The sequence below is a fragment of the Athene noctua genome, chromosome Z (assembly GCF_965140245.1).
Source record: "Athene noctua chromosome Z, bAthNoc1.hap1.1, whole genome shotgun sequence".
Lineage (NCBI taxonomy): Eukaryota > Metazoa > Chordata > Aves > Strigiformes > Strigidae > Athene > Athene noctua.
Window position 1 is genome coordinate 13157778 of NC_134077.1, and position 22497 is coordinate 13180274.

Here is a 22497-nt window from a genome sequence, read left to right on the forward strand (position 1 = left end):
ACTAGGCAAGACGTAGGAGGAAGAGGCACAAGCACAGCCTCTCCTGTGTGTTTCATATAGTTTAAGCTTGCTATTAGCCTGCTAGATCCTAAAAGGGAGACAGAAGGAGAAATAACCAGTTGCGAAGCTTGTTGGCTCATAGAGACAGCACCATAGTAGTTGGTCTTTGGTGGTTATTCACATAGTGAATACTAGGAATACAGCAGGCTGGGGAAACTGTCTGCTTTGGTACTGGAAAAATATAGGTGAGAGAACAATAGGGTCATAGACATGAGCTTCCTAGGTCCCCCGTCCTGGACAAAAATAAATCCATGGTTACAATTTTTGCCATCACCTAATTTCTAAGCTATACATACATGTATCTAAAATTTGAAAGCAAGGGTTTATTGTATTAATTGAATGGCAGTGTCAAGAAGTAACAGACATTGATAATAAACCACTGCACTGCCAGAACAAATAGCTGGATAATTTCTTATAGAAAGGGAAATGGGATTTTTTTTTTTTTTTCCAAGGCAGAGAACTGAACACCATCGAACCAACCCCAAGATGACTCAGGAAAATTTACTAAGAGTAGCAAATGTACACAGGGAGACCCTTTCTGGCATTACAGACTGTAAATTATGGTTATTCCTAGGAGGCAACAAAAGAGGATCTGTCAGTTGTACAATTACTTATTGGCAGTGTTCTTTCAACATAAGAAAACATTGGCTGAGGTTCAAGACCAGGATTTGGCTCAAATGCCATCATAATTTTTCAGAAATGAGATGAATGTCCCTCAAGAATTAGTTTCCTAAGAAAGTCACAAAAATTAGTCCAGCTAGGTTACAGGATATTGAATGATACCCAAAAGTGGCTACCACTGAAGATCAATTGCTGTAAGTAATTTCACCAAATGAAATTTCTACCCATCAGACTGGCTGATACTCTGACAAAAAGATACCAAACACATTTGAACTGTTTCATAAATATGGATGTATGTACACCTGTGCACAATTCATCACATGTATCTCAAGCACTCATTTTGAAGGATAAGCTATTAAAAGTGGAAAAAAAAAAATCTAGTGACAGCTGAGGGAAGTCCTGCCACTGTGAAGGTAATAACATGTTGGATATTGACTAACAGCCTGAGGGTCATACACAGAACATAAATTCAATCAATAACTTCTCACACCATATTCCCAAGTCTGAGTGAAAACTTTATTTTATTGAAGCTGATGAGATTTCTTCCATTGCTGTCAAATGAAGGCAAGATGTCAAAAGCTTCTCCTGCTGTCTTTCTTGATGATGCATCCCTACAATACAGCAGCGGTAACGCATGTATCATTTCTGATCTCAGTTCTAGAAAAGTTAGAATATTAGTAAGTATTAGTAAACTAATCTTTAGTTTATCCTGAATAGAATCTTAATTGCTAGAAGAGACTGGAGATGAGTCATGTAAAATGTGCACTTTTCAGAAGATCACGAAACAGTTATGAGGAACACAAAACACTACTTGCCCAATTTCTTCTACAATGCTTTATATAGAAACACTGGAAAACTGCTAGGCAGTTCAAGGTAATTCCTGTTTGCAATGGGATGAAGACATAAGAGCATGACCATCAAGCAAAATCAAGAGAAATATTAAGTTCTATCTGTACAACATTCACATAATCAGAAGTGTATCTCTGAGGATGCAAATTTAAAATAATTCTAACATATATTGGGAATATCTTCTACAATTTTGGAAAATTAATCTCTTTGTAACTTTAACCAGCTGTTCGAACTAGTAATATTAATTTCCTTGTTGGCAATATTGAGTTAATTAGATTTAGTGACATATTTAGTGATTTACCAGTGAAAGGCATTGCAGCTAGGAAAGTATTTCAATCTTCTCCAAACTGAATGGGCCTCTCCAAGCCTTTATTTTTACTCTTTGCTTTTTTTCCTTCCTGGGCTGCAGAAAGATTTTAGGTCCACAGTTAACCCAGAGGATGTTTTCATCTCTCTATCAAGTCTCCAGTGAATCCTTGGTAATTGTAGTTTTGGTATGAGTGTGATCAGATACTTCTTCCTCACACTCATTTCCAAGTTATTTTAGATTATAAAGGCCTGGCATACTCTCAAGCACAAATCTTACATTTGGCAACATTGCTACAGCAGACACACGCACACAGAAAGCAGAAGGCTAGACAAAATAGGGTAATTTGAAGACTGTATTTAATAGCCCGGGAAAGAAACAGAATTAAATTCCCCCAATTTGATAAGATCGCTGCAAACAAGTAAACTTGTAGCTTAGCAAAATGTGTAAGTTTTGCCTCTCTGCAGGCTATAAAAATTAATGTTTACTAGTTAAAGTTTCAGTGTATTTAAAAATTTCGTTCCTATTTAATTGCATTTCTGGGGGACTGAGAATAAATAGAAAAATACCCAAAGTTTGTTTATACTGATTAAAAACTTTTCCAGACCTTAAAATACCAGGGAGAATTTTCTTCCCAAAGAAGGTTACATTGATTCCTGATTTAATCAGCTGCTAATCATCATTAAAATCAGGGATTTATATGGTGTCTCAGGCCCAGAATAACCCTCCTGTTATTAACTCCCTAACATCTGGTAGTACCCTCTATATGAAACAGACTAAGAATGTAGTAAACAGGTGACAAAAGACACCACAGAAACAGGTGGTAACATATTCCTATGTCTTTAATGGAAACATTTTGTTACAATTTAGGTTATGTGATATTCTTGCATTTTTAAAATGTGTGAAAGAAAATGCACAGAATAAAAAGTTGAAGGACACCAATGAATGTAGATACCTTAAATGACCAAGTTGTAAAAGAAATAAAATACATTACACAAATAAACAAAGGTTATATCCACAGTCATGAATACACACTCTCCTCTACACAAAAACAACAATAAATAAAATCACATTATATGCAGATAGTTCTACTTACATCAGTACAATATACTGTGCAGCTTTCAATTTGTTTTCTACTAGACTGGTACTAGGTTTCTTTGTTGTCCGGTATTTTTACATTAATAATGAACAGTATCATCAAAAAAAGGGGACAAAGTCAACATCCACAGTGTCTATCCTGAGTCCTCTTATTTTTCTGATAATTACAATTCATGCACAAGAAACAGCAAATTCTACCCATTGCCTTAATCCTGCCACTCTACCCAAGTCTTCTTAGCACTTTTAGACCTGCACAGTAAACACAACGTTGTTGCTAGGTAAATACCTAAACTAAGTGCATGGTACACCCTGAGCAGGTCCTACACACCACTTAAATCTTGTTTAAATTTTAGGTAAGAGGGTATGTGAGATTTAAAAAGTGAATAAGCTTTCTGCCCAGTCTTTCAGAAAGGAGATTATGAACAATAAAAAGAGTGTACTGTGCAGAAAAAGCTTGATCCCATCCTCCATACAGTCAATAGTATCATCATGGGAGTATAATCAATCCCTGAGCATTTCCTCTCTTCTCTCTCTCTAACTCAACTACACAGGTACTTTCCCGATATTATCAACAGGTATCTTCACCCCTTGCATCCTATACTGCAGAAGTCATCACAACATCTGCCACAAAGCTACATCAGGGAGATACTAAGTGTGGGAGGAAACATTTATCATCTCACATGGCACCAAGATAAACGACCACTGATTAGTAACTGTGATATTGGCTTTTCAGCGGGGCCTTGTTCCTCTCTGCATATGCAGTTCACAGAGAAGGAGAAGTTCAGATCATCACCAACTATGAACTAACACAGTTGTGCTCATTAGGTCTGCTGATGGTTTAGTATAACATTAGCAAAACTGTTCACGGTTTAGTGGGGAGAATTCTGTGTTCCCTGTGCATACCAGCTGAGACTAGAAAGAAACCATTAAAACAAGGTATTTTTTTTTAAATACCCTTTTTGGTACATTTTCTTTGCTTGCTCGAGTGTCCTCTAAAAACATTCACATGACAAACACCAAGCAACAGTTCACACAGAGTGGATTTTAACCTTTCAAAGACGTAATACCTAATGAATCCACGTAAGATTTCTGAAGTACTATAGCTAACAGACAAACTTTAACAGTGTCAGGTTACTTAGAATATTTTGCCTTTGATGCAGAATATTAACTTAGTGGTTAGTGAGAGATTTTGAATGAATTCTAAGCATCTCCTTTTGAAAGCTAGTTTTCTATGCTGTAAATTTGGTGTATGTCAGTTAGGAGTCATTCTGAAAGGTAAATTCGGGAAGAAGTTAATAGCATAATAAAACGGTCTATGCAATGATACACTGGACATAATTAAACACTAGCCCAAGAAAGCCTCAAAGTCATGGAAGCATTATCTTCTTGATCGAAACCAGTAGTAACCTCAGAAAAAAACCAACATTAACCTTTATCCTTTCTTTCTCTAAGGGTGAGATATAAAGGGAGACCTGCATTTATGTCAAACTCAAGGCTTCACTGGGGCAAACCACAGTGCTTAGGCTTCCTGTCATTCTCTAGAAGAGAAAAGACACTATCAAAGTCTGCTGCACAGCTTGCTGACCCCTGTAGACAGCCAGGTCTGAGGTCTCTCACAAACAGCTATTTGTTTTAATTTCAACAGTCATTTTCCATCAGTCTCAGAGCTCTGATGTTAAAAGGTATATGAGAATGGAAAAAATACAGGCCTCGAGCAATCTGAATTCATTTCTGCCTCTAAGCAGGGATATGCATAGTGCAAACACTTCCATTCTTCCACTTGAAAGGTTTCACATACACACAAATCTTTTTGTGCTTTCAACAGCAAGAAAGAAAGGGGGGAAGGAGAGGAGACACACACAACTCATCTGAAGGTGAAATTTTTTCCAGCATGTCCTTAAAAATATATTCCAAAAGTAACTTTGTATTTCTTTGTTTCTAAAAAGGGCTAAAACTGTCTCTTACAAAACATGCACTTCGCTGAAATTTGTCCCTTTATCACTCACTGTTGGGAGACAAGTTACTAGGGCCTGTTGCTGACCAAGAGAAAAGGTAATGTACCATTACAAACTCCTATTTCTGTTCCCATATGCCCTGCTTTGGGGATGGTGGTCACTAGATTTAATTTAATTTTACAGCAACAACAATCAGGGTAAAATAAAGATTGACATCACCTGACATCATCTCACCATGCTTGGACTAGCGCATTTCCTGTGAGCCTAGTGGCACCCAGTAACCGGTTAAGCTTTAATGGGACTGCTTCTATAACCCCAATTTATGTTGTCAGCCCTGGGTGTTTTTAAAAGGAAAGTATGCCAGCTGCAAAATTCACATTAACCTTCAGAGAGTTTTTGGTCAATCTGATTTTTCAACTTTGCTTGGTCAAAAGACAGGCAACATCAAGACAAGTCTGGGTCTAGAACTCTGATAACAGCTGGTGTGGCCATAGACCAACACAAGGTGTGCTGGCAGCTCAGCAGCATGGTGGCAATGAACAATGGCTGAAATTATGTAAAAGCCACCTCTCAGTGGAGCGGGAGCATTTCTGACTAAATGATGGAAAATGGCTGTCTCTTTTCAAAGTACTTCTGAAGCTAGAGAAAAGAGCATGAAAAAAAATGGGGAATTCAAGTGTTCACAGAGTAGACTGGGAGAAAATGAGGAAAAACAACCTCAACTGCTTTATTTAAAGAAACAGAACAGCTACATGGCTACTCTAAAGTACAGAGGAGGGTACTGAAGGATGTGGAACTGTCTTGAGCTCCGGAAAAGGTGGACTGAATTGCCAAAGAAATTTATGACCAGGACTATTAGCTTCCTGTCTTTGATGTCTATTCTTGGCTTTCCAGGAGCATTATGGCATTCATGAGGTGAAAATCGTGCTGGAGCCAAGGTCAGTTAAGGCTGATGCAGCCTGTTCTACTGCAAAGCTGAGAAAAATTCACTCTGAACTGCTTCAAGATGCTGAGTTTGAAGCCTGAAAACACTTCATTGAGGGCCTGAGTTTACTGCCACTGAATCAATGAGAGGTTTTTTGCGTCAGCTTAACGACAGTGCGATTGCACCTCCAAGCCAAAAAATAAATCCGAGATCAACCTCAACCAACAATAAAACGCTGTCAGGGAGCGCCTTCTTATTTTGTCCGGCACAAATATTTTCAAAGCATTAGGTACACCTTGATAATTCTCCATTAAAAAAACAAAAAAACCCCTTTCAATAATGAAATATAGCACTTCTTAAAAAACAACTGAAAATAGACACATAAAATTTATTTTTGGAAGTGAATTAATATAACTCTTTAATAAACTGAATTCTGGCCACAATCTTGCAAGGTGCACAGCACTCTCAATCAAAAGTTTTAGCAATGACTGAATATTCTCAGAATTTAGCTGGGTTTGGTCTTCAGTGAAGCACATCACAGAAGGAACTGGTAATTGACTGGTGATGGTGCTACTCACAGACAACTCAGAACACACAAACTGTCCAGAAAAAAAACCTTCAGAACTACCAGTGGCCCAGGACAAAGCATCTAGGCATCTACCTCTGAAGTTGTGGTTCTTAGCATACTAAATCACAGGTATTATTGAAAGTTTTGCTTCATCTTCATCAACATGCAGTGGACATCTATGCATTGAAGATAAGACGGTAGAAGTCAGGTAATTTGTCCATAGTATCGTCAAGGAGAGGACTCTGAGGTGAATCAGCTGTTAAACTGACCAATATTTGGTAATTTTAAAAAAATGTTAAATTTGCAGAATTTGTCAAACTCTGACAAACAAAAAGTGTGATTAGTTCAATTTCAATTTAACAGGCACAACTATAAAATTTAGAAATAAACACTGGCCTATGGGGCCAACCTTTCTCTGATCAAAGCACATGGCAAGATTTCCTTTGGTTCAGCCAGGGCCAGGATCATACCCTTAGGTCCCAAGTGAGCAAAGCACTTAGAAGCTGAAGCTGAGCATATTTTAAGTGTGTTCCAAAGTGCTGAGCTGAGTCAAGGTCCAACTTGTGCTGCTCTGTAATACAGATGTATGTTTGTAATACAGGCAATTTGTTGAAGCCAAAAATGTAGGTTTTGAAAATCTTTTGAGAATCAATTTTTATTATTTTGATTAGACATTCCCTTACAGAGTTTGAAGCCTAAACATTGTGGCATTGAGCTAATGCAGATGAACCAGAAAGGAAAAGTGCATTAGCTGGTAAAGAATCTCTCTGCTGAATAATCTAAACTCAGGCAATTTTTGATCTATGGTCCATAGAAGACCTGGGAGCTATTAGCAAGAGGCCTGTGAAAGGCAGCTAAGAAAAGCAAGTTTTTTTGTGCTATACAGGAATCTACTTATGTGAAATGTCTTAAATGATCTCCATACTTCCATGGGAAAAATGCACATGTAGGTGTGCAACAGTTTAGAAAGATTAAAACCCATGTGCAAGAAAGATTCATCTTTCTTGGGAGGTCCTGGTATGAAGTTGTGGCTAGGCATCCATCAGCATCCCACCAACAGACATCTCATAAAAAAACTTCCTAAGGTCATGATTATAAAGCCTACATAAAACTGGGAATCAGAATTATTGTATTTTTAATTAAAAAGTAATCTTTCATTATACTGTTGCATTTTTTAAAAAATATGTTTAGCTATATTAAGATGGGGTAATAAAAAAGCTGTCATAACAATTTATTGTCCCAGCTAGATCTCCTAGCTCAGATCTTCTGGTCTGACCTTGCATAGCACAGGAAAAATACACTACTGTCTTGGTCCCTAACTAATGACTGCTTGAGTAGTAGTTCACACTGCAAGGCCAAGTCATAACAAATATAATTTTGGAAAAAGTTTATGCTTCAATCATACTCTCTTTTCTCTACATATTTAAAGGTTTTCTTTTCCTTTTTCTGTGGCAAATTAGTCAAATGGATAGAAGAAAGTGAAAACACTGAAATCAGGCATATTTTCAAAACAAGTAGATCAAAACTCCCTTGGAAAGTATCAAAAAACCCCAAACTGTAAGTATGCCTAAAGGCTAGACAAACTCAAATGCCTGAAAAAAATTCCAAAAACTAATCAGGAAGTCTTTTTTTCTCCCCAGCTCTGTAACAGTACAAATGCTACTCTAACCTACATTCTTCTCTGGTGTCCATGAGACAAGGAAGCTACTTCAAAAAACTGTCCACTGACCACAGTGTTACTTTGGCTAAGGCACCTTTGCAGAAATCATACAGGTTCAGAATGGGAAATGGGATGATGAAAATCTACTGTCTGAACAAGAGCTGTTACAGTCAGTCCTAAAGACACCAAATCTACCTGGTCTACATCTACCACCTGTACTGGAGCTGCCCTGACAGCCAGGCAGCCCCGCCCTCTGGCTGCCTGGGACACTGGACAGTGTTTTACAAGGGCAGGTGATGAACCCCTGCATATCCAAAGAGACAAGTAAAACATAAGGAAAAAAAATCCAATTAAATACTCCATGGGGTACTTCCCCATTAATAAATAAAAGGCAGCAGAAAGAAGACAGAGCCAGCTTTCACTCTTCATTCACTTCCAGCTACCCCAAAATGGTTTCTCTGAACTGGTACTCTGGCTTCTCAGGACCTAGAATTTTTGTAGAACATGTGCTTCAATGTCAGTTTTGAGATTAACTTTCAAGTCTGACTATGACTGCTGAGGACAAAGTTCTGCTTATGAAATGAGAATAGGATAAACTAAAAGATTTCAAGCACTAGAACCACAGTCATAGCTGAATTTTCTCTCAGAAAACACTTTCATGGGTCTTCTTCACCACAGTTATAATATGTACTATTCATTTCCATTTGTTGACTAGTAAGTGCAAGCTCTCCTTTGTCTAGTATAAAATAACCTGTCAGTAGATAATTCATCACAGATTCAGTTTTGCTCCTGGTAAAGTAAATGGCCAAAGTCCCAGGGATACTGATGGCAATGGGATTAAAGTCAGCCCTAGAATAGTGTTTTACAGCCCCAATTCCTGAAGGTAGTTCCTTGCGTGTTTAATTGTACACACATGGTTAGTCTCACTGACTAATGTAGGACTATTTAACATGTGAAAAGTTAATTATTTTCACGATTAGGGCCATCATCACATAGACAATTCAATAACTGCATTTATATTGTTTAAACAACTATTTGAATGTTGCATGTGTCTGGAGAAAAAGTGGGGGAAAACGTCTGCTAGTATCCACAAATTCACTTCTCCTCCCCTAAATACTGGTTCTAAAACATATCTACAGCTGTTGACTTTCCCTGCCTGTTACTCCTATCATAAAAAATATGTCTTCAAAACATCCTCTCCCTTTTAATCCTACCAAAGCAAAAATAGATACTTTAATAGAAAAATACAAGATAAAAATATCCTAAAAATAAAATGGTAGCATGGAATGTCATTTTTACACAAAAAAGATCCCCTTTTGAATTGCCTCAGCTATACAAACACTTTCATATTTACAATTCTGGATGTAGTCCTGTGCTCACTGAAGTTAATGGGATTTTGCCATTGACTTCACTGGGAACAGGAGCAGGCTCTACACGGACTGTATTTGCCTCTCTGACAAGTCACGGCAGTGGAGAGAAAAGAGCATGAGAAAACACATGTAAGACTGAGGAATTAAGTCAGTCCTCTCCAGAGGCCTGATTGTCTTCTCCCTCACTATTTCACACCTGTGAAACTCCTCATCCTTCACTGGAGTTTTTCCTAACTCCCAGCACCTAAGAGGGAGAATCAGTGCTTTTGTTTGTGATACTACACAAACAAGGAATGAATGGTTTGTGTGTGTTTCCACCTGCCTGACTTCTCAGTGGAGTTAATTACACCCCAGTGGAGTTAATTACACCCGAGTGCCAGTTCCCTCCCAGAATTAAACTCATTATGGCCAATCTTGTATCCCCTTTAAACAATGGCAATGATTCAGTGATGCAGGATCATACCCCAGATGAACTTTTTTCCCTTTTGACAGCAACCAGCACCTGTGCCTGTGAAACCATATTTGATACCCATGGGTGAGATGCAATTAAGGAAGGAGGCGACAAGAGTTATAAAAAGAAGGGATCAGAATGAGGCAATCCCCATCAACTAAACCCAGATCTGCTGTCCTTAATATATGCTCTAAGAAATACTGTCTTTACATATTAAGTGCATCCTATAACATCAAACTGCATCATTTTCTTTTTTCATGAGATGAAAGGCCATGTGGCATAATGTGATTAGTAAATCATTCCTGAGCTTTTGAAAGAAATTAAGACAAAATTACTGCTTAAAAGAGTGAGTTCTTCAAGAGCCTCTTCTTTTTACACTGATGTCTTTGGTTGTGTCCTTTTTCCTAATTCTTTTTTTTCCTAGGAAGAACGGGATTCTTTTTCTTCTTCTTTATGCGGCAGAAAAATGAGATCTAATGGAGTCTTCACGTAACTGCCGATGTTTCCCCATGTTACACTCCTCCTGTCGAGTTCGCCTCTCAATAGTTATTCTGTATTTCTTTCTGCATGAAAGGAGAGGAACAGAGTGAGAAATCCTTCTCCAGCTACAGGATAACAGGACTTCCCTTATAAAGAATGCCTGTAGGGGACAGCTGGGTGCCAGTTGAAAAATGAAATGTGGCAGAATGTGAAACCCTGGTCAAAGATTAAAGAAGTTTGCCTCAAAACATTTTACCCAGGCCCAAGAATGCCTGTTAATTTCTACACAGCAGTCTCAAAGCACCAAGACACAGACGTTTCCTTCTTTGGAAATTTCTGATCTAAGTGATTAGGAAGTTTTTGTGAAGTGTCATGTGAACTATGTCACATCACTGCTTTATATTGATCAAAGCCAAATTTCTTTGCAGTATATGGGGGGCGGGGGGGCACTTTCTGCAGAGTTCAAACAACAGATCGGACTCTTTATTCAGTTGTGTTTCTCACTGAAACTATATATTAACTAACTAATCCTCCCATCTCCCTCTGAGAAAGCTACTATGTTTGTAATGTCAGAGGAGATAGTATGATGAATTAAGAAGAGGGATGCAGAGGACAGATAAGAAAAATACAGTTGCTCATGCATTAGACAGTTTTTCCTGTGTGTCTTCCTCTAGGGCCTTTTGAAGAATTCTGTTATGTTACTTTATACGTCAAACAAGACCTCTGACTGCCTTTCAGTTGCCCCTTTAGTACCAAATCTCTCCCCCAAAATCATAAGAAGATTCACAAGTATATTTTATGCATTTATGCTTCTACTCAGTTTCAGGACCAATTTTTTCAGAAGGGCATTAGTCCAAACCCCATGTGCATACAGTACCGCTTGTGCAGATGCATGTCAAAAAGCTTTTATGCCAAGGAAAGCTCTACTCCACTTGCATGTGTAGCAGGAGTCAGAGCTAGATGTGTAGCAGTGGAAGAATGATTTTCAAAACACCAACGTTTTAATGTGGGTAACATGGCTCAACAGAAAGTGGGAACCTACAGGTCCTGAAAAGATTCCCTAGACATTTGTGTCTGTCTCTACAACAACTTGAAAAACTTATGTTCTTTACTTCATTTATGTATTTTCAAGTCAGATCCTTTCACAGGTAAGAGCAGGCACAGTAGTAGCTCATGCACAAGGACAATTTCACATTTTAGAAGTGTAGCTCTTTAAGTTTAAATCCTTTCAAAGCTACATAGCAGAACTACTACCCAGATCTTTTAACAGTTTGCATGCACACTAAAAACTGTGTTTGCATGTTTATTTCTGGTAATTAGAGATCCAAATGAGATGTAATCAGAAGGTATATGTACAGTTTGAAAGGTACAGAAGCTGCAGGTACAAATTACTTCTAGGCTCACAATTGCTAGACCTACATTTTCTGAAAATCTGACCCTGTTGTTTCATATGTTTATTCTAATGGTGGAATTAGAAGGTTGTCCCTGCTCCTGCTCTGAGTGAGTGCAATCAGATCTCCAGAGTGGAATTCACCCATGTGTCTTCAGATGTCTCCAACGTCCAGATTCATCTGACAGAGTACCTGCGGCTTCCTTCTGTCAGTGCAGAGAAATGGGCATTTCTAAGAGGGATTCCTCTGATCTGGTTTAGCTTTTACAGGAGGATGACATGAACTGTACCAAAAAATGTTCATTTCTCCCACCTGATCATAAATACAAAGACAAGGTGTTGAGCTCAGGTGTGTACATCTACTTTTACAGACACTCACCTTTGCTCACACAGATTTCCAATCCAAATCTTTGTGCTAGATGACTAAGGGGTTAAGTCCTGTTCCTACAATGATGCTTTGCATAGTTTTCTACCAGCTCAGGATACATCTTTTGCCTCACTTCTTGCCCTCACATAACAATTCCCTTCCAATATTAGCCAAAAAATTTGACTAAAAAACACACCTAAAAATTGTCATCTCAGACTGAGAACGTATAAAAGATGCAAGAACCTCTGATTACATATAACATAAAAACAGACTTGTATTTTTTGCTTTTAAAGACAGTCTTTAATTGGCCCCAGCTAACTTATCTTGTCTCAACCCCAAATAACATATATAAGCACCAAACACAAGCTAGAACAAAATCACTCCACAGAATTTCAGTTGTAAACACCTGATCCTGGTTCTGCAATCTTCTGAAACCCTGTTAAGTGTGCTGGTGAGTTGAAGCAGTTTTTGCTTGTTTCATTTTATTAATATTTTTTTATAAGCAGATATTTTTTTCTGGGTAGAATTTTTTTACTCTTATATGCAGAGGTTAGTTCCATTCTCCTATCTGCCTTTTATCCTCTTATGCTATGGAAGAGAAATTATAGTATATATAAGATGCGGAACGTCTAACTAATTTATTCTGTCAGCATAGGATCAGCTCTCAGGACTTTAGATTTGCTGACTAGCAGTGTAAGAATTATTATACTTAAACAGGAATAAACCACTGATCACCCTGCACTGACCTCAGCTTATTAAGTTAAATGCACAACTTTGAAATTCAAATGTTCTCTTATATCAAAACAGAAATCTCTTTCTAGTTTCCAGTACAATTCCACTCACCACTCAAAAACTAAGCATGGTACCAGGCAAGTGGTATAAAACTCTTGCACAATCACAGCCTGCACAGTTGTGCTGTTGTGCTGGCAAGCAGTACTAAAAAAAGGCTTTCAAGGCCAGGGCACTTCACTAAAGCAACTGTGAATGACTGGAACTCACAGGAATTATTTCCATGAGTAAAGTTACTCAGAGATGTAAGTGGTTTCAGGATAAGGCCCTGAGTCAGTAAAATGATTTGGATATACACAAAAGGACAGTCAAAGTGTGTTCACTGTCTGTGGTGAGAATGTTACCACAGATTATTACTGCAGCTCCCTGTCTCCCATCAAGGATGTCCTGTCAGAAACTGAGAGGTTTGGATGATGAGTAGTTTCAAGGAATTGGACTAACCTGAAAAAGTAGAAAGCCATTAGCAATCCTGCTCCAAGCAAGGCACCCACAACTATTCCTGTAACTGCTGATTCTCCTAGACCACCTGCTTGAAAAGGGGAAGAATAAACAATCAGGGTTCATACTGAGAATTACTTGCATTCACATATTGGAAAATACACACAGCTAGGAAAAGAGTGACCAACATCAGATAATAACTAAAGCCTTTCAGAGCTCAGGACTCCATGGGAACATCTTCCTTAGTTCCAGTTTCTCCATGTTTATTTTTTGTCCTTGCTTTCCCTGGGGCTAAACCAGCCCCCAAGATAGGTCAAGACACATTCTAGAGATGTGACGGACAGGGATTTTTTTTAAGAAACTGTTCTGGACAGCTTGGTCTGAAACATAACACAGACTGGGATTACAGTGATGCACATAATAGGAATCAGCACTGAATATGCCCTGAGTCGTCATAACAGAAACAAACTCATTTCACCTGGTTTAGTATCACAGTCCTCTATCACCCAGGTTTATTAAAACAACTGTATGATTATCCAACAGCTTCTCAGTTCCTGTTTTTTTCTGAACCTATGCTACTTCAAGGTAAAGCCCTTGCTCCAAAATCTCGAGGCAAACAAGGGACACTGGCTGAAGGGGAGCCCAGTTAGGGACTGTCACTCTGCAAACTGCAAGGGCAGCTAAAGATCAATGGTATTTTCATGCGGATGCACCCTGCTCCCTTTTCCATGCCTACCTGAGTTTGTGGAAAGGAACAGAGAAATATTAAGGAAATTAAACTGATTCCTCCTCTTCATTTATCCTTCATCCTTTGAGGAGATTTTGTCTGTACATCATGTGTGGAAAAAAGAAGGTGCATAGCTACACCAGGCTGAGCATGGAGGGTATGGCCTGGAAACAGTCTCTACAGTATGTGTGTACACAAAGGTTTTTCAGGGATCAAAGAATTTTCAGGCTGCAGGTACCTTTTCACTGCAGGACTAGCAATTTTTTTCCTAGGAAAAGCTAAGACTACGCTTTGCCACTGAGACATCAATATTTTTCTACCCTTACCTCCTTGCAATGTCCTGCTCACCACAACATGGTCTGCAAAGTGTGTATACTGGAGAACAAGGACATCTTCTCTATGAATGGTAGTCCCAACCTTCTGTATTCACAGGTTTTGCCCCACTCAACTGACTTTCCTTATTCTCAGCCTACTGGAGCCCTTGCAGTGCCTTCCCACAGCACTGAAAATCATTCTGCACTAGGAAAACACTGTCCCATCAGCACTGGCCTCCCCAGCTGCTAATTATCCATGACTATTCTCTGTTTGGGGTTTCAGTTATATCCTTCTTTCTGGCTAAAAGAGATTTTACCTTTTAGCTCCTGGACAGTCCTAAAGCCTCCAGGGCCCTGGGTGTGCATCATGACCACTGTCACGTCTAAGTTCACGGAAGTGATTCAGACCACGTACTACTCACCACTGCCAGACCTTAACTTCCCAGTCAGCAGAGAGACAAGTCATGATGTCTCATCTGGACAGCTGTCCTAAGCAATTTAATACGGCCCATTATGTTGCATCACCACATGGATTCCTCCCTCTGACAGCCAGGGCAAGAGCATTAAGTCACAAAACTTACATGATTTACACGGTGTATTGTTTGTGTGCTCTGAGACTCGGCTTTCATCCAGTCGCAGCCTGCCATGATTCCAAGGATATTTAACATTTGATCGAATTTCAAAACGTCCTTGCTTTCCGTAGTAGTCTCCGATCACCTATGCAAAAAAGAAACAAAAGAAAAGATTTTCCTATCAATTTAGGGAAATAAAACAAGCAGGACAGCAGCATCACTCACGTGGACTCCTGTGCAGGATGGTAAACCACAGAGAATAGGGCTGAAGGGGTCTGTGTGAGGTTATGTAGTGCATGCTCTGCTCCAGGGCAGGATCAACTGAATAAAAAAAGGCTTCCTGGCAGATGTTTATCTAACCTGTTCTCAAAAGCCTCCAAAGATGTCGGCTTGACAGTTCCTTTAGGCAATTATTCTGGAATTTGGCTATCCTTGCTATCAGTGGTTTTCCCTAACATGTAACCTAAATCTCCCTTGCTGCAATTACCCACACTACTTATCGAATTGCCAGTGGACATAAAGTATCTTCCCTTCTGAAACATCACTTTACATATTCACAGGCTCTTATCCAGTCTGCCCTCAGGCTTCTCTTCAATATAAATCCAGTTCACACAAGTATTTTTAACCCTCTGAACATTTCTCCTGCTCTCCCTGGGCTTTCTTCAGTTGCTCCATAGTGGGTTGAGTGCTCAGAACTGTCACCCGGCTACATGAAACCACCATTTCAAGTACCTTGTGTGCTGAGGCTCCTGACTACACACTCCAGGCAGGAATCTTATATTTTGCAAAGGTCTGGAGATACTTGATCATGGTCAGCTAAAATCTTCAGATCTTCTGAAGAACTACAACAGAGCCTGTCATTCTTCACTTTGTATTTCTGCAGTCATTGATATTTACACAGAAAGGGCCTTTCATGCTTATTATCCCGGTAGCATGGACTATTATTTCAGACCAATTCATCCAGATACTTTAGAATTCCAGTTCAGCCCTCAACAGTAAATCCAGGCTTTATTCAAGATAACATACATTGGATCTGCCACAAAACTGCAGGACTAAATTGTGCTAACAGTAGTAGGTCACTCAACTGAATATAGTTCCCAAAAAATCTATGTACAGTAATAAAGGCCAAATATCATGACACTGAAGTAGTCAGAAGCAATTGTAAAAGTACATCAAAACATGTATTTGTCTTACCATAAGTAAAACACATATATTAATACACTGGGTTTAGAATTCACACCACTAGTAGCCTGTGCAAATATTTCACCTAAATTTCATTTTGAAGGGAATGAGTTAAAAGATAACATTTCCCTTGGTTAGCTACACAAAGGTAGATTTCACACTAAATAAAGGAACTAATTTCTCTCCCAGTTTTGCGACTGGGAGATAAATCCTTAGAAGACTTTCTTTAACATTCAAAAATGAAGGCAAATTCAGTACCTTTCAAACTGGAAAAAGTAGAGGGGAAAAATCTCAGAGACCATTTGCATGCAGCAAACAATTAACTAAGAGATTGTTCAATTTATCAAACAGGAGTGGGAGAGTAGAGTCCTCTATGAGCAGGGCCTATTAAATATGACAGCATGCAGACAGACTTAAGAAGAACAAACAGGTATAGACTGCACCCAACCACATTCAGATCAGAAGTAGGATATAGAATTTTTAATAAGCAAGAGGGGTTAAACAGTGGAACAAACGTCAAGGGAGTAAGCAAGGCAGTCCCTGTTCTTTGGTGTCTCCAAACAAAAAACAAATGCCTGTTACAGTGTGAGCTTTAGTCACATGTAAACTACAGGGCTCCATACAAGGGTAGGAAACCTGCCTGCCTGTAATACAGCAGAGGTCAAACTAGGTAATCTGGTGTTTTCTTCTAGCTTTAAACTGTGTGAATGGACCTGGGAAAACACGTCTGCCCAAACAACCATTCATCTGGCTCAGTTCAGCTGAGAAACATTCTTGTAGAGATGTACAAAAAAATGGCAAAATGAATAAAACAAGGCATCAGAGTGTTTTTAGAGTGAGGCACGAGGGTAGAAATGAATGTAGCAGACACAAATATCACATGTAAAATATGTTCATTGCATGTGTATTTATATACATCATAAACAAAGCAGAGAGAAATTAGAATGAGCAATATGTTAAAAGGAGAAATGTAACATCAAAGAAAAAAAAGAGAGTTTAAATTGCAAGTGAAAGAGCAATGGAAAGAAGGGTAGGAGAGAGGGGATTAAATTGATAAACAAGATAAAAAGCTAATTGAACAAACAGAAGAGATACAAGCTGTTCAAACCAAAGTTATACCAACCAATCTGTACTCCTAGCTTCAATTAATGATGATCACTCCTACCCCTGGGAGTATCTGCAGTTTATTACTGTAGTTTTTCAGTCACTTTCACACCCCAAACCACACTAGACATCCTCATGCTTTTAAAAATGCTTCTTGAGTTTGTCTCTGTAGAGCACTGACAAGAACAAGAAAACTTCACTAGATTCAAATCCACACATAGAAATGTCCAGCTCAGATTTACTGCTGTTTTATGTTTGAGCTTGATGAAATAGGTGAGGCCAGCAAAGCTTAGGTTGATGTTGACATTGCAACTAACAGAAGCTTCATGCTGCAGCTGGAGTTAGGGCAATATAAGTATTAATAAACTCAACCCAGTCATGCTATTCTCTATGTGCAGCTGGTGCTATTTCTCCTAGACTGTTTCACAGTCTGGCTGCTTCCACTGCTGCTGTGTCCAGTAGAATAACCCATTTGGTGTATATGGAGCGGTCTGATTAAAATGTCTCTTAAACATTGAATGAAAGGCAGTCGGGTTTTACTGCCTGATAAACAAGGTGAGGCAAGGTCTGCACTCCTGTCTGTCGTTGACCACAAGTTAAGAAAATACCTGTACTCACTGTGTTTATATTATACATCAGGGTAATTTGTGCATCCCTGTTGCTTTAAGATTAATCTTTCTTCTTACCAATGAATAAAAGGCCTTGCTCATTTTAAACAGATATTTCTCATATTCAGAATTTGTCAATAGTTAGCTGGCTTGTAAGATTTCACTCTTTTAAATTTTTAAAGATTCTAGCATCATGTGAAGAAACATGTATTGTTGAAAAAAAGAAGTTAAGAAAGTTTGAAAAAAAACCTTTGGATAACTACTTCAAGATAATTATTTTACAGACAGGATTTGGTCTCCAGGTTGATAAGATTAAGCAATACTATTTTAATGTGTATATTAAATAAACAGATGTCTGCCAAGTAAACAGATGATATCATGTTACATTACACTAGCTAATTCATCAATGGGTGTTTGTTTCCTTACCTCCTGTGTGCCTGTCTCTGGGTCCGTCATTCCAATCACAGAGAAATCCCCATATCTATCTCCATTGGCATCAATGGACACCTGCCCTGCAATGCCTAAAGAATGGCATGTGAGGAATTAGAAAATTAATTAGTTAAAATACTGACCCTTTCCAAGGAAAACAAGAAAACAGTGGACAGGTTTTTACAGACTGATATGACAGGAAATCTCATCAGTCTCCCAGCATTTTTGTTGGCATTCCAAGAGAAATTGTAATTTCATCTCGGTGTCTGCATTCCTGAATTCTTAACATTTCTCCTTTTTAAATATCAAATGTGTGAGACTGTTTGGGGAATATGTGAGAAAAAATCTAACCCAAAAGCCAGCATGCAAGAGCAAAACACAAATATATGTAATGTGAATTATTTATGGAGAGCCTAACCCTGAAATATCTAATGATGCCTCAATGAGGAGAGTCCAGCTCATGTGCTGCAGAGGACATAGGGGCACAGCCTCACGCCCCACAGAGTGACAGGGTTGGTGTACCTATACAGCCAGTCCAGTGTTGTTTCCATCTGATGGGATACTGAAGGAGACACAGACAACGGGCACCGTGTGTACCACATATGCATTAAGCCCTGCATTCATTTACATAGGATTAACTGTGTAATATGGTCCTGTTAGTTTTTTATTTTTAGATCCTCAGTTTACTTCCTTCCTTTACAAGTTCTAGCGAACTTTAGGGAAATGGGAATCACAAAACTCATAGGATAACTCAAGTTTGAAGGGGCTTCAGGAGGTCTTGAGTCCAACCTCCCACTCAGAGCAGGGTCGTCAGGAGGTCAGAATAGGAGGATGCTCATGGCTTTATCTAGTCTTCAAAATGTCCAAGGATGGAAACTGCACAAACTCTCTGGGGCAACTTGTTCCAACTGTCATGGTGAATAAACAACTCCTTGCACTCAGTCCGAACATCTTCTTTCAATGTATCCCTTGTGTACAAAGAGTATGACTCCAACTTCTTGAAGAATAAGTCAAACAGGTTCTTGAAATACATCAAACAATACTAATTAACTATGATGAATACATTGCTGATATGCTTTAGCACCTCAGATATTCTCCAATGTGATCCTCCACTGCCTGACATCAAACATAGACATTTACACCAGTGCAAGTCAAACAGGCACCATTATACATCCATGTTACACCAACTACATGACTAGACCAGGCACAAAGCAGTAGAGAATCAGGTTCTCAGTGACTGTAAATCAGGAGATATTCAGATATTCAGCCAGAGTACAAAATCCCCTTAATATACCTAGTGATAGTCAACGCACAACAGATTAACACACCTCCATTTGTCTGGCCTCTTTTCCTAGTTAGTGATGTCAGGAATGCTTAAATTTACTGTGATTTTCAAAACTTGTATTGGTCACCAAAACATTATTTTCAAGCATCTGTTTCATTAAAACAATACACTAATCAAACAATTTTCGATTTGATTACTGAAGGAAAACAGAATGGGTGTAACAAACACTTGGCCATGAAAGCACTGGAAGAGGCCGTTATGATGAGCTGCAATGTCCTTGCCTACACAACAATTTGGATTCTGGATCTGACAGGAGGTGTTAATTGGAACAGATACCTTCCTGGCCTTAGAAAGCCAAAACTATGTTTTTGGAAGTAGGTACTAAAATTTGCTGAAACTCAGAATTCCTATGGGATTTTTTTTTAATGGGAAAGACTAATTTTTATTTTTTCTATCTGAATCAAAATAAAGACTTCAAAATGTCAACATTTCCTGCAATATTCTTCCTTAAGAAACATGTAGAAAATTTTGAAACAACCTTAATGGAGAACTGCATTTGGATCAAAGTGGAAGGATTTCATCCAGACTCTCTTTTGATCTATTATGTTAGATATCTACATACAGAAAATTTTGCTACTTTTTCAGAGGAAACACCAATGAATAGAAAATACTCTCCATAAACTGTGCCCTGCAGTCATACCAGGGTATCTCTAACAAACCAAGCAGTAATAAATCCTTTGATCATCTCAGCCTCATCTTTTCCTAAGCACATGATGTTGCCTGTGCAGCTGTGGCTGGGAGACTGTGAACACTGCAGGAAACAGCATCCACATCCTGCTGGAGTTCTATTGGGTCACCTATTCAGAGCAGGCTGTAAAATGAAGTGCCCAGGCAACTAGATATCTAGATGTCAGCAGTTAAATTAATGTCATTAATGAAAATGGAGTTCTCACCATTGAGGCTCACAAAACCTTAAGTGAATGATAAAGTTGCAGTCCTGCTGTAGAGCTTGGTGGGTGTATGCATGGACTGCAGTTCTGCATCAACTTCAGAGGGGCTTACAGGCAGAATAAAGTCCTTTCCTAAAAGGACTGCCTTGCAAGACATCAAGTTAAAGGTCTCTTTTAAAATCAGTTTCATCCTTGTAAACTATGTCCAACAAACTACCGTCACAGGGAGGAGATGGCATATGATTTACCTGTGTTCGGGCCACAATCTGAAAACATAGAAGAGTTCTGGAGCTACTCTCCTTCTTGCCTTCCTCCACTATGTCCAGTGTGTTCTTAGAGCAGAGAACCTGGCCACTGACATTTTTCTTACACATTCAGATTAATCATGTGCTTCTTATCTAGGGAAAATGTTTCCTTCTCTGAGGCATTTTCAAAGGAAATCTTGCCAATCCTACACCAAAAGACTGGAGTATTGTAAGAGATGGATGGGAATACTCTAAAAGATTAATACTCTAAGAGATTAATCCAACAGTCCTTGGTTTCCTTACTACAATCCCAACCAGGCAAAAGCATTCACATTGCTCTGAATCCAAAGGGTGACATACAAGTGCCAGTTCCACTGCTGAATTGCAGCCTACAGGTTTAGGCACAGAAAGGCACAGTGCTGTTCAGCTGCTGCCTCTGAAATAACATGCACAGCTCCTGAAAGGAGTCTGGGGAGAAATCCTTCTAGGGCCCAAAGGAGCCCTGTCAAGAAACAAAAAAACCTGGCACCTGCTTCCTTCTATCCATTCCCAGACTTTTAAGATAAAAAAATCAAATGGAAAAAATGAGGCAATCTAAGAGCTACTAGATGCACATGAGTAAAGTGAGCAGCTGTAATCTTTTCAAAAACATAGAAGGAGCCTGAGAAAATTATTGGTTTGCTTTACAAGATCAGTGAGGGTCATTAAATCGTTAGGAGTTTTTTGAGCTGAGTAAGATCTCAAGGGTTGGTGCAAAGAAAAGTCACCGGTGAGATATGTGGGCCAGCCTTAGAGACATATATGATGTCATATGGTTATTTTCCTCTCATTTAAGAGTGGGATAGGCATGGGTCCTTACTCTGCACACAACAAAGACCTGAATTTTTTTGACTCTGGAAGCTGGAATAAGATCTTAACTCTTACCTTCATATGTTCTGTTCCGTGTTTGCTGAACAATTTTTTCCCCATCTTTCTTACTGAAACCAAACTTCAGGACTTCCTGTAAAGCTAGAGCATAAAGAAGAATAGCATCATGGAATCCTTCCACAAACATGTTCACCTAAAAAAAAAAACAAAACAAAGAAAAACCAAATGGCAATTGACACATGAAAAACTTTTCTTCCCTGTGGAACTGACTAACTAGAGAGAAACTCCAAATTAACCAAAATGACCAATTTGGAGGGTTATTTTCTCAATGGCTGGAACACAGGGGGATGTGTTTCAAAAAAACTCAGGGGAAATATGGCAACTTTTGACCCATTTTTAAAAACAGTTAACCATCATCTGCTATTCTGAACATTCAAATTACACTTTAATGTTGTGTCTGAATAGCTCTGCAGATAGGGGAGAAATCTGCACATCACAGTTCCTATGCCCAGATACACAAATTCTGCAGCTGACCACGTGAGGTTCTGTAAGGTGCTGAGAACCCTCCTCATGCCACAGCACCGAGTATGTCCTCCTTCCCCTGCACAGAGGACTTAGCACTTTGCAGGATTAGGAAGTATGTTCTGCCATGATTTTTTTTGGAGAGCACAAGTGGTGGATTTGCTTGTTTAATGATTACCACTTTCATTTCTGGCCCTTGTTCAGCTGAACATCTTCCCATTAGCAAATGAGCAATGGAGGAAACTACTTACCCTCTATAATAATGTGTTCTCTGGAACTGCCAGGAGAACAGCTTCCTGTCCTTTACAGTTTTTTCAGTAAGTGACATGAAATGAATGAAATGTGGCTTTCTAACCCTAATTTA

The 22497-nt window shown here is 38.9% G+C and overlaps 1 protein-coding gene across 4 annotated transcripts in view; it reads right to left on the minus strand.

Annotated features, from left to right (window-relative positions):
* Positions 1 to 1266: 1266 nt before the first annotated feature.
* Positions 1267 to 22497, minus strand: part of NPR3 (natriuretic peptide receptor 3) — a 50105-nt gene continuing 28874 nt past the window's right edge. For 2 of the 4 annotated variants that reach the window (XM_074931863.1, XM_074931861.1), the window contains 5 exons: positions 21669 to 21804; positions 18262 to 18356; positions 14951 to 15086; positions 13332 to 13419; positions 2659 to 10427 (listed from right to left, as the gene is read on the minus strand). In XM_074931863.1, coding sequence (XP_074787964.1) covers positions 10316 to 10427; positions 13332 to 13419; positions 14951 to 15086; positions 18262 to 18356; positions 21669 to 21804 — 567 coding nt within the window. In that variant the 3' untranslated portion in view covers positions 2659 to 10315. Of the gene's footprint in view, positions 1339 to 2658; positions 10428 to 13331; positions 13420 to 14950; positions 15087 to 18261; positions 18357 to 21668; positions 21805 to 22497 lie in introns of those variants that run through there. The other 2 variants (XM_074931864.1, XM_074931862.1) reach the window with 2 other exon arrangements.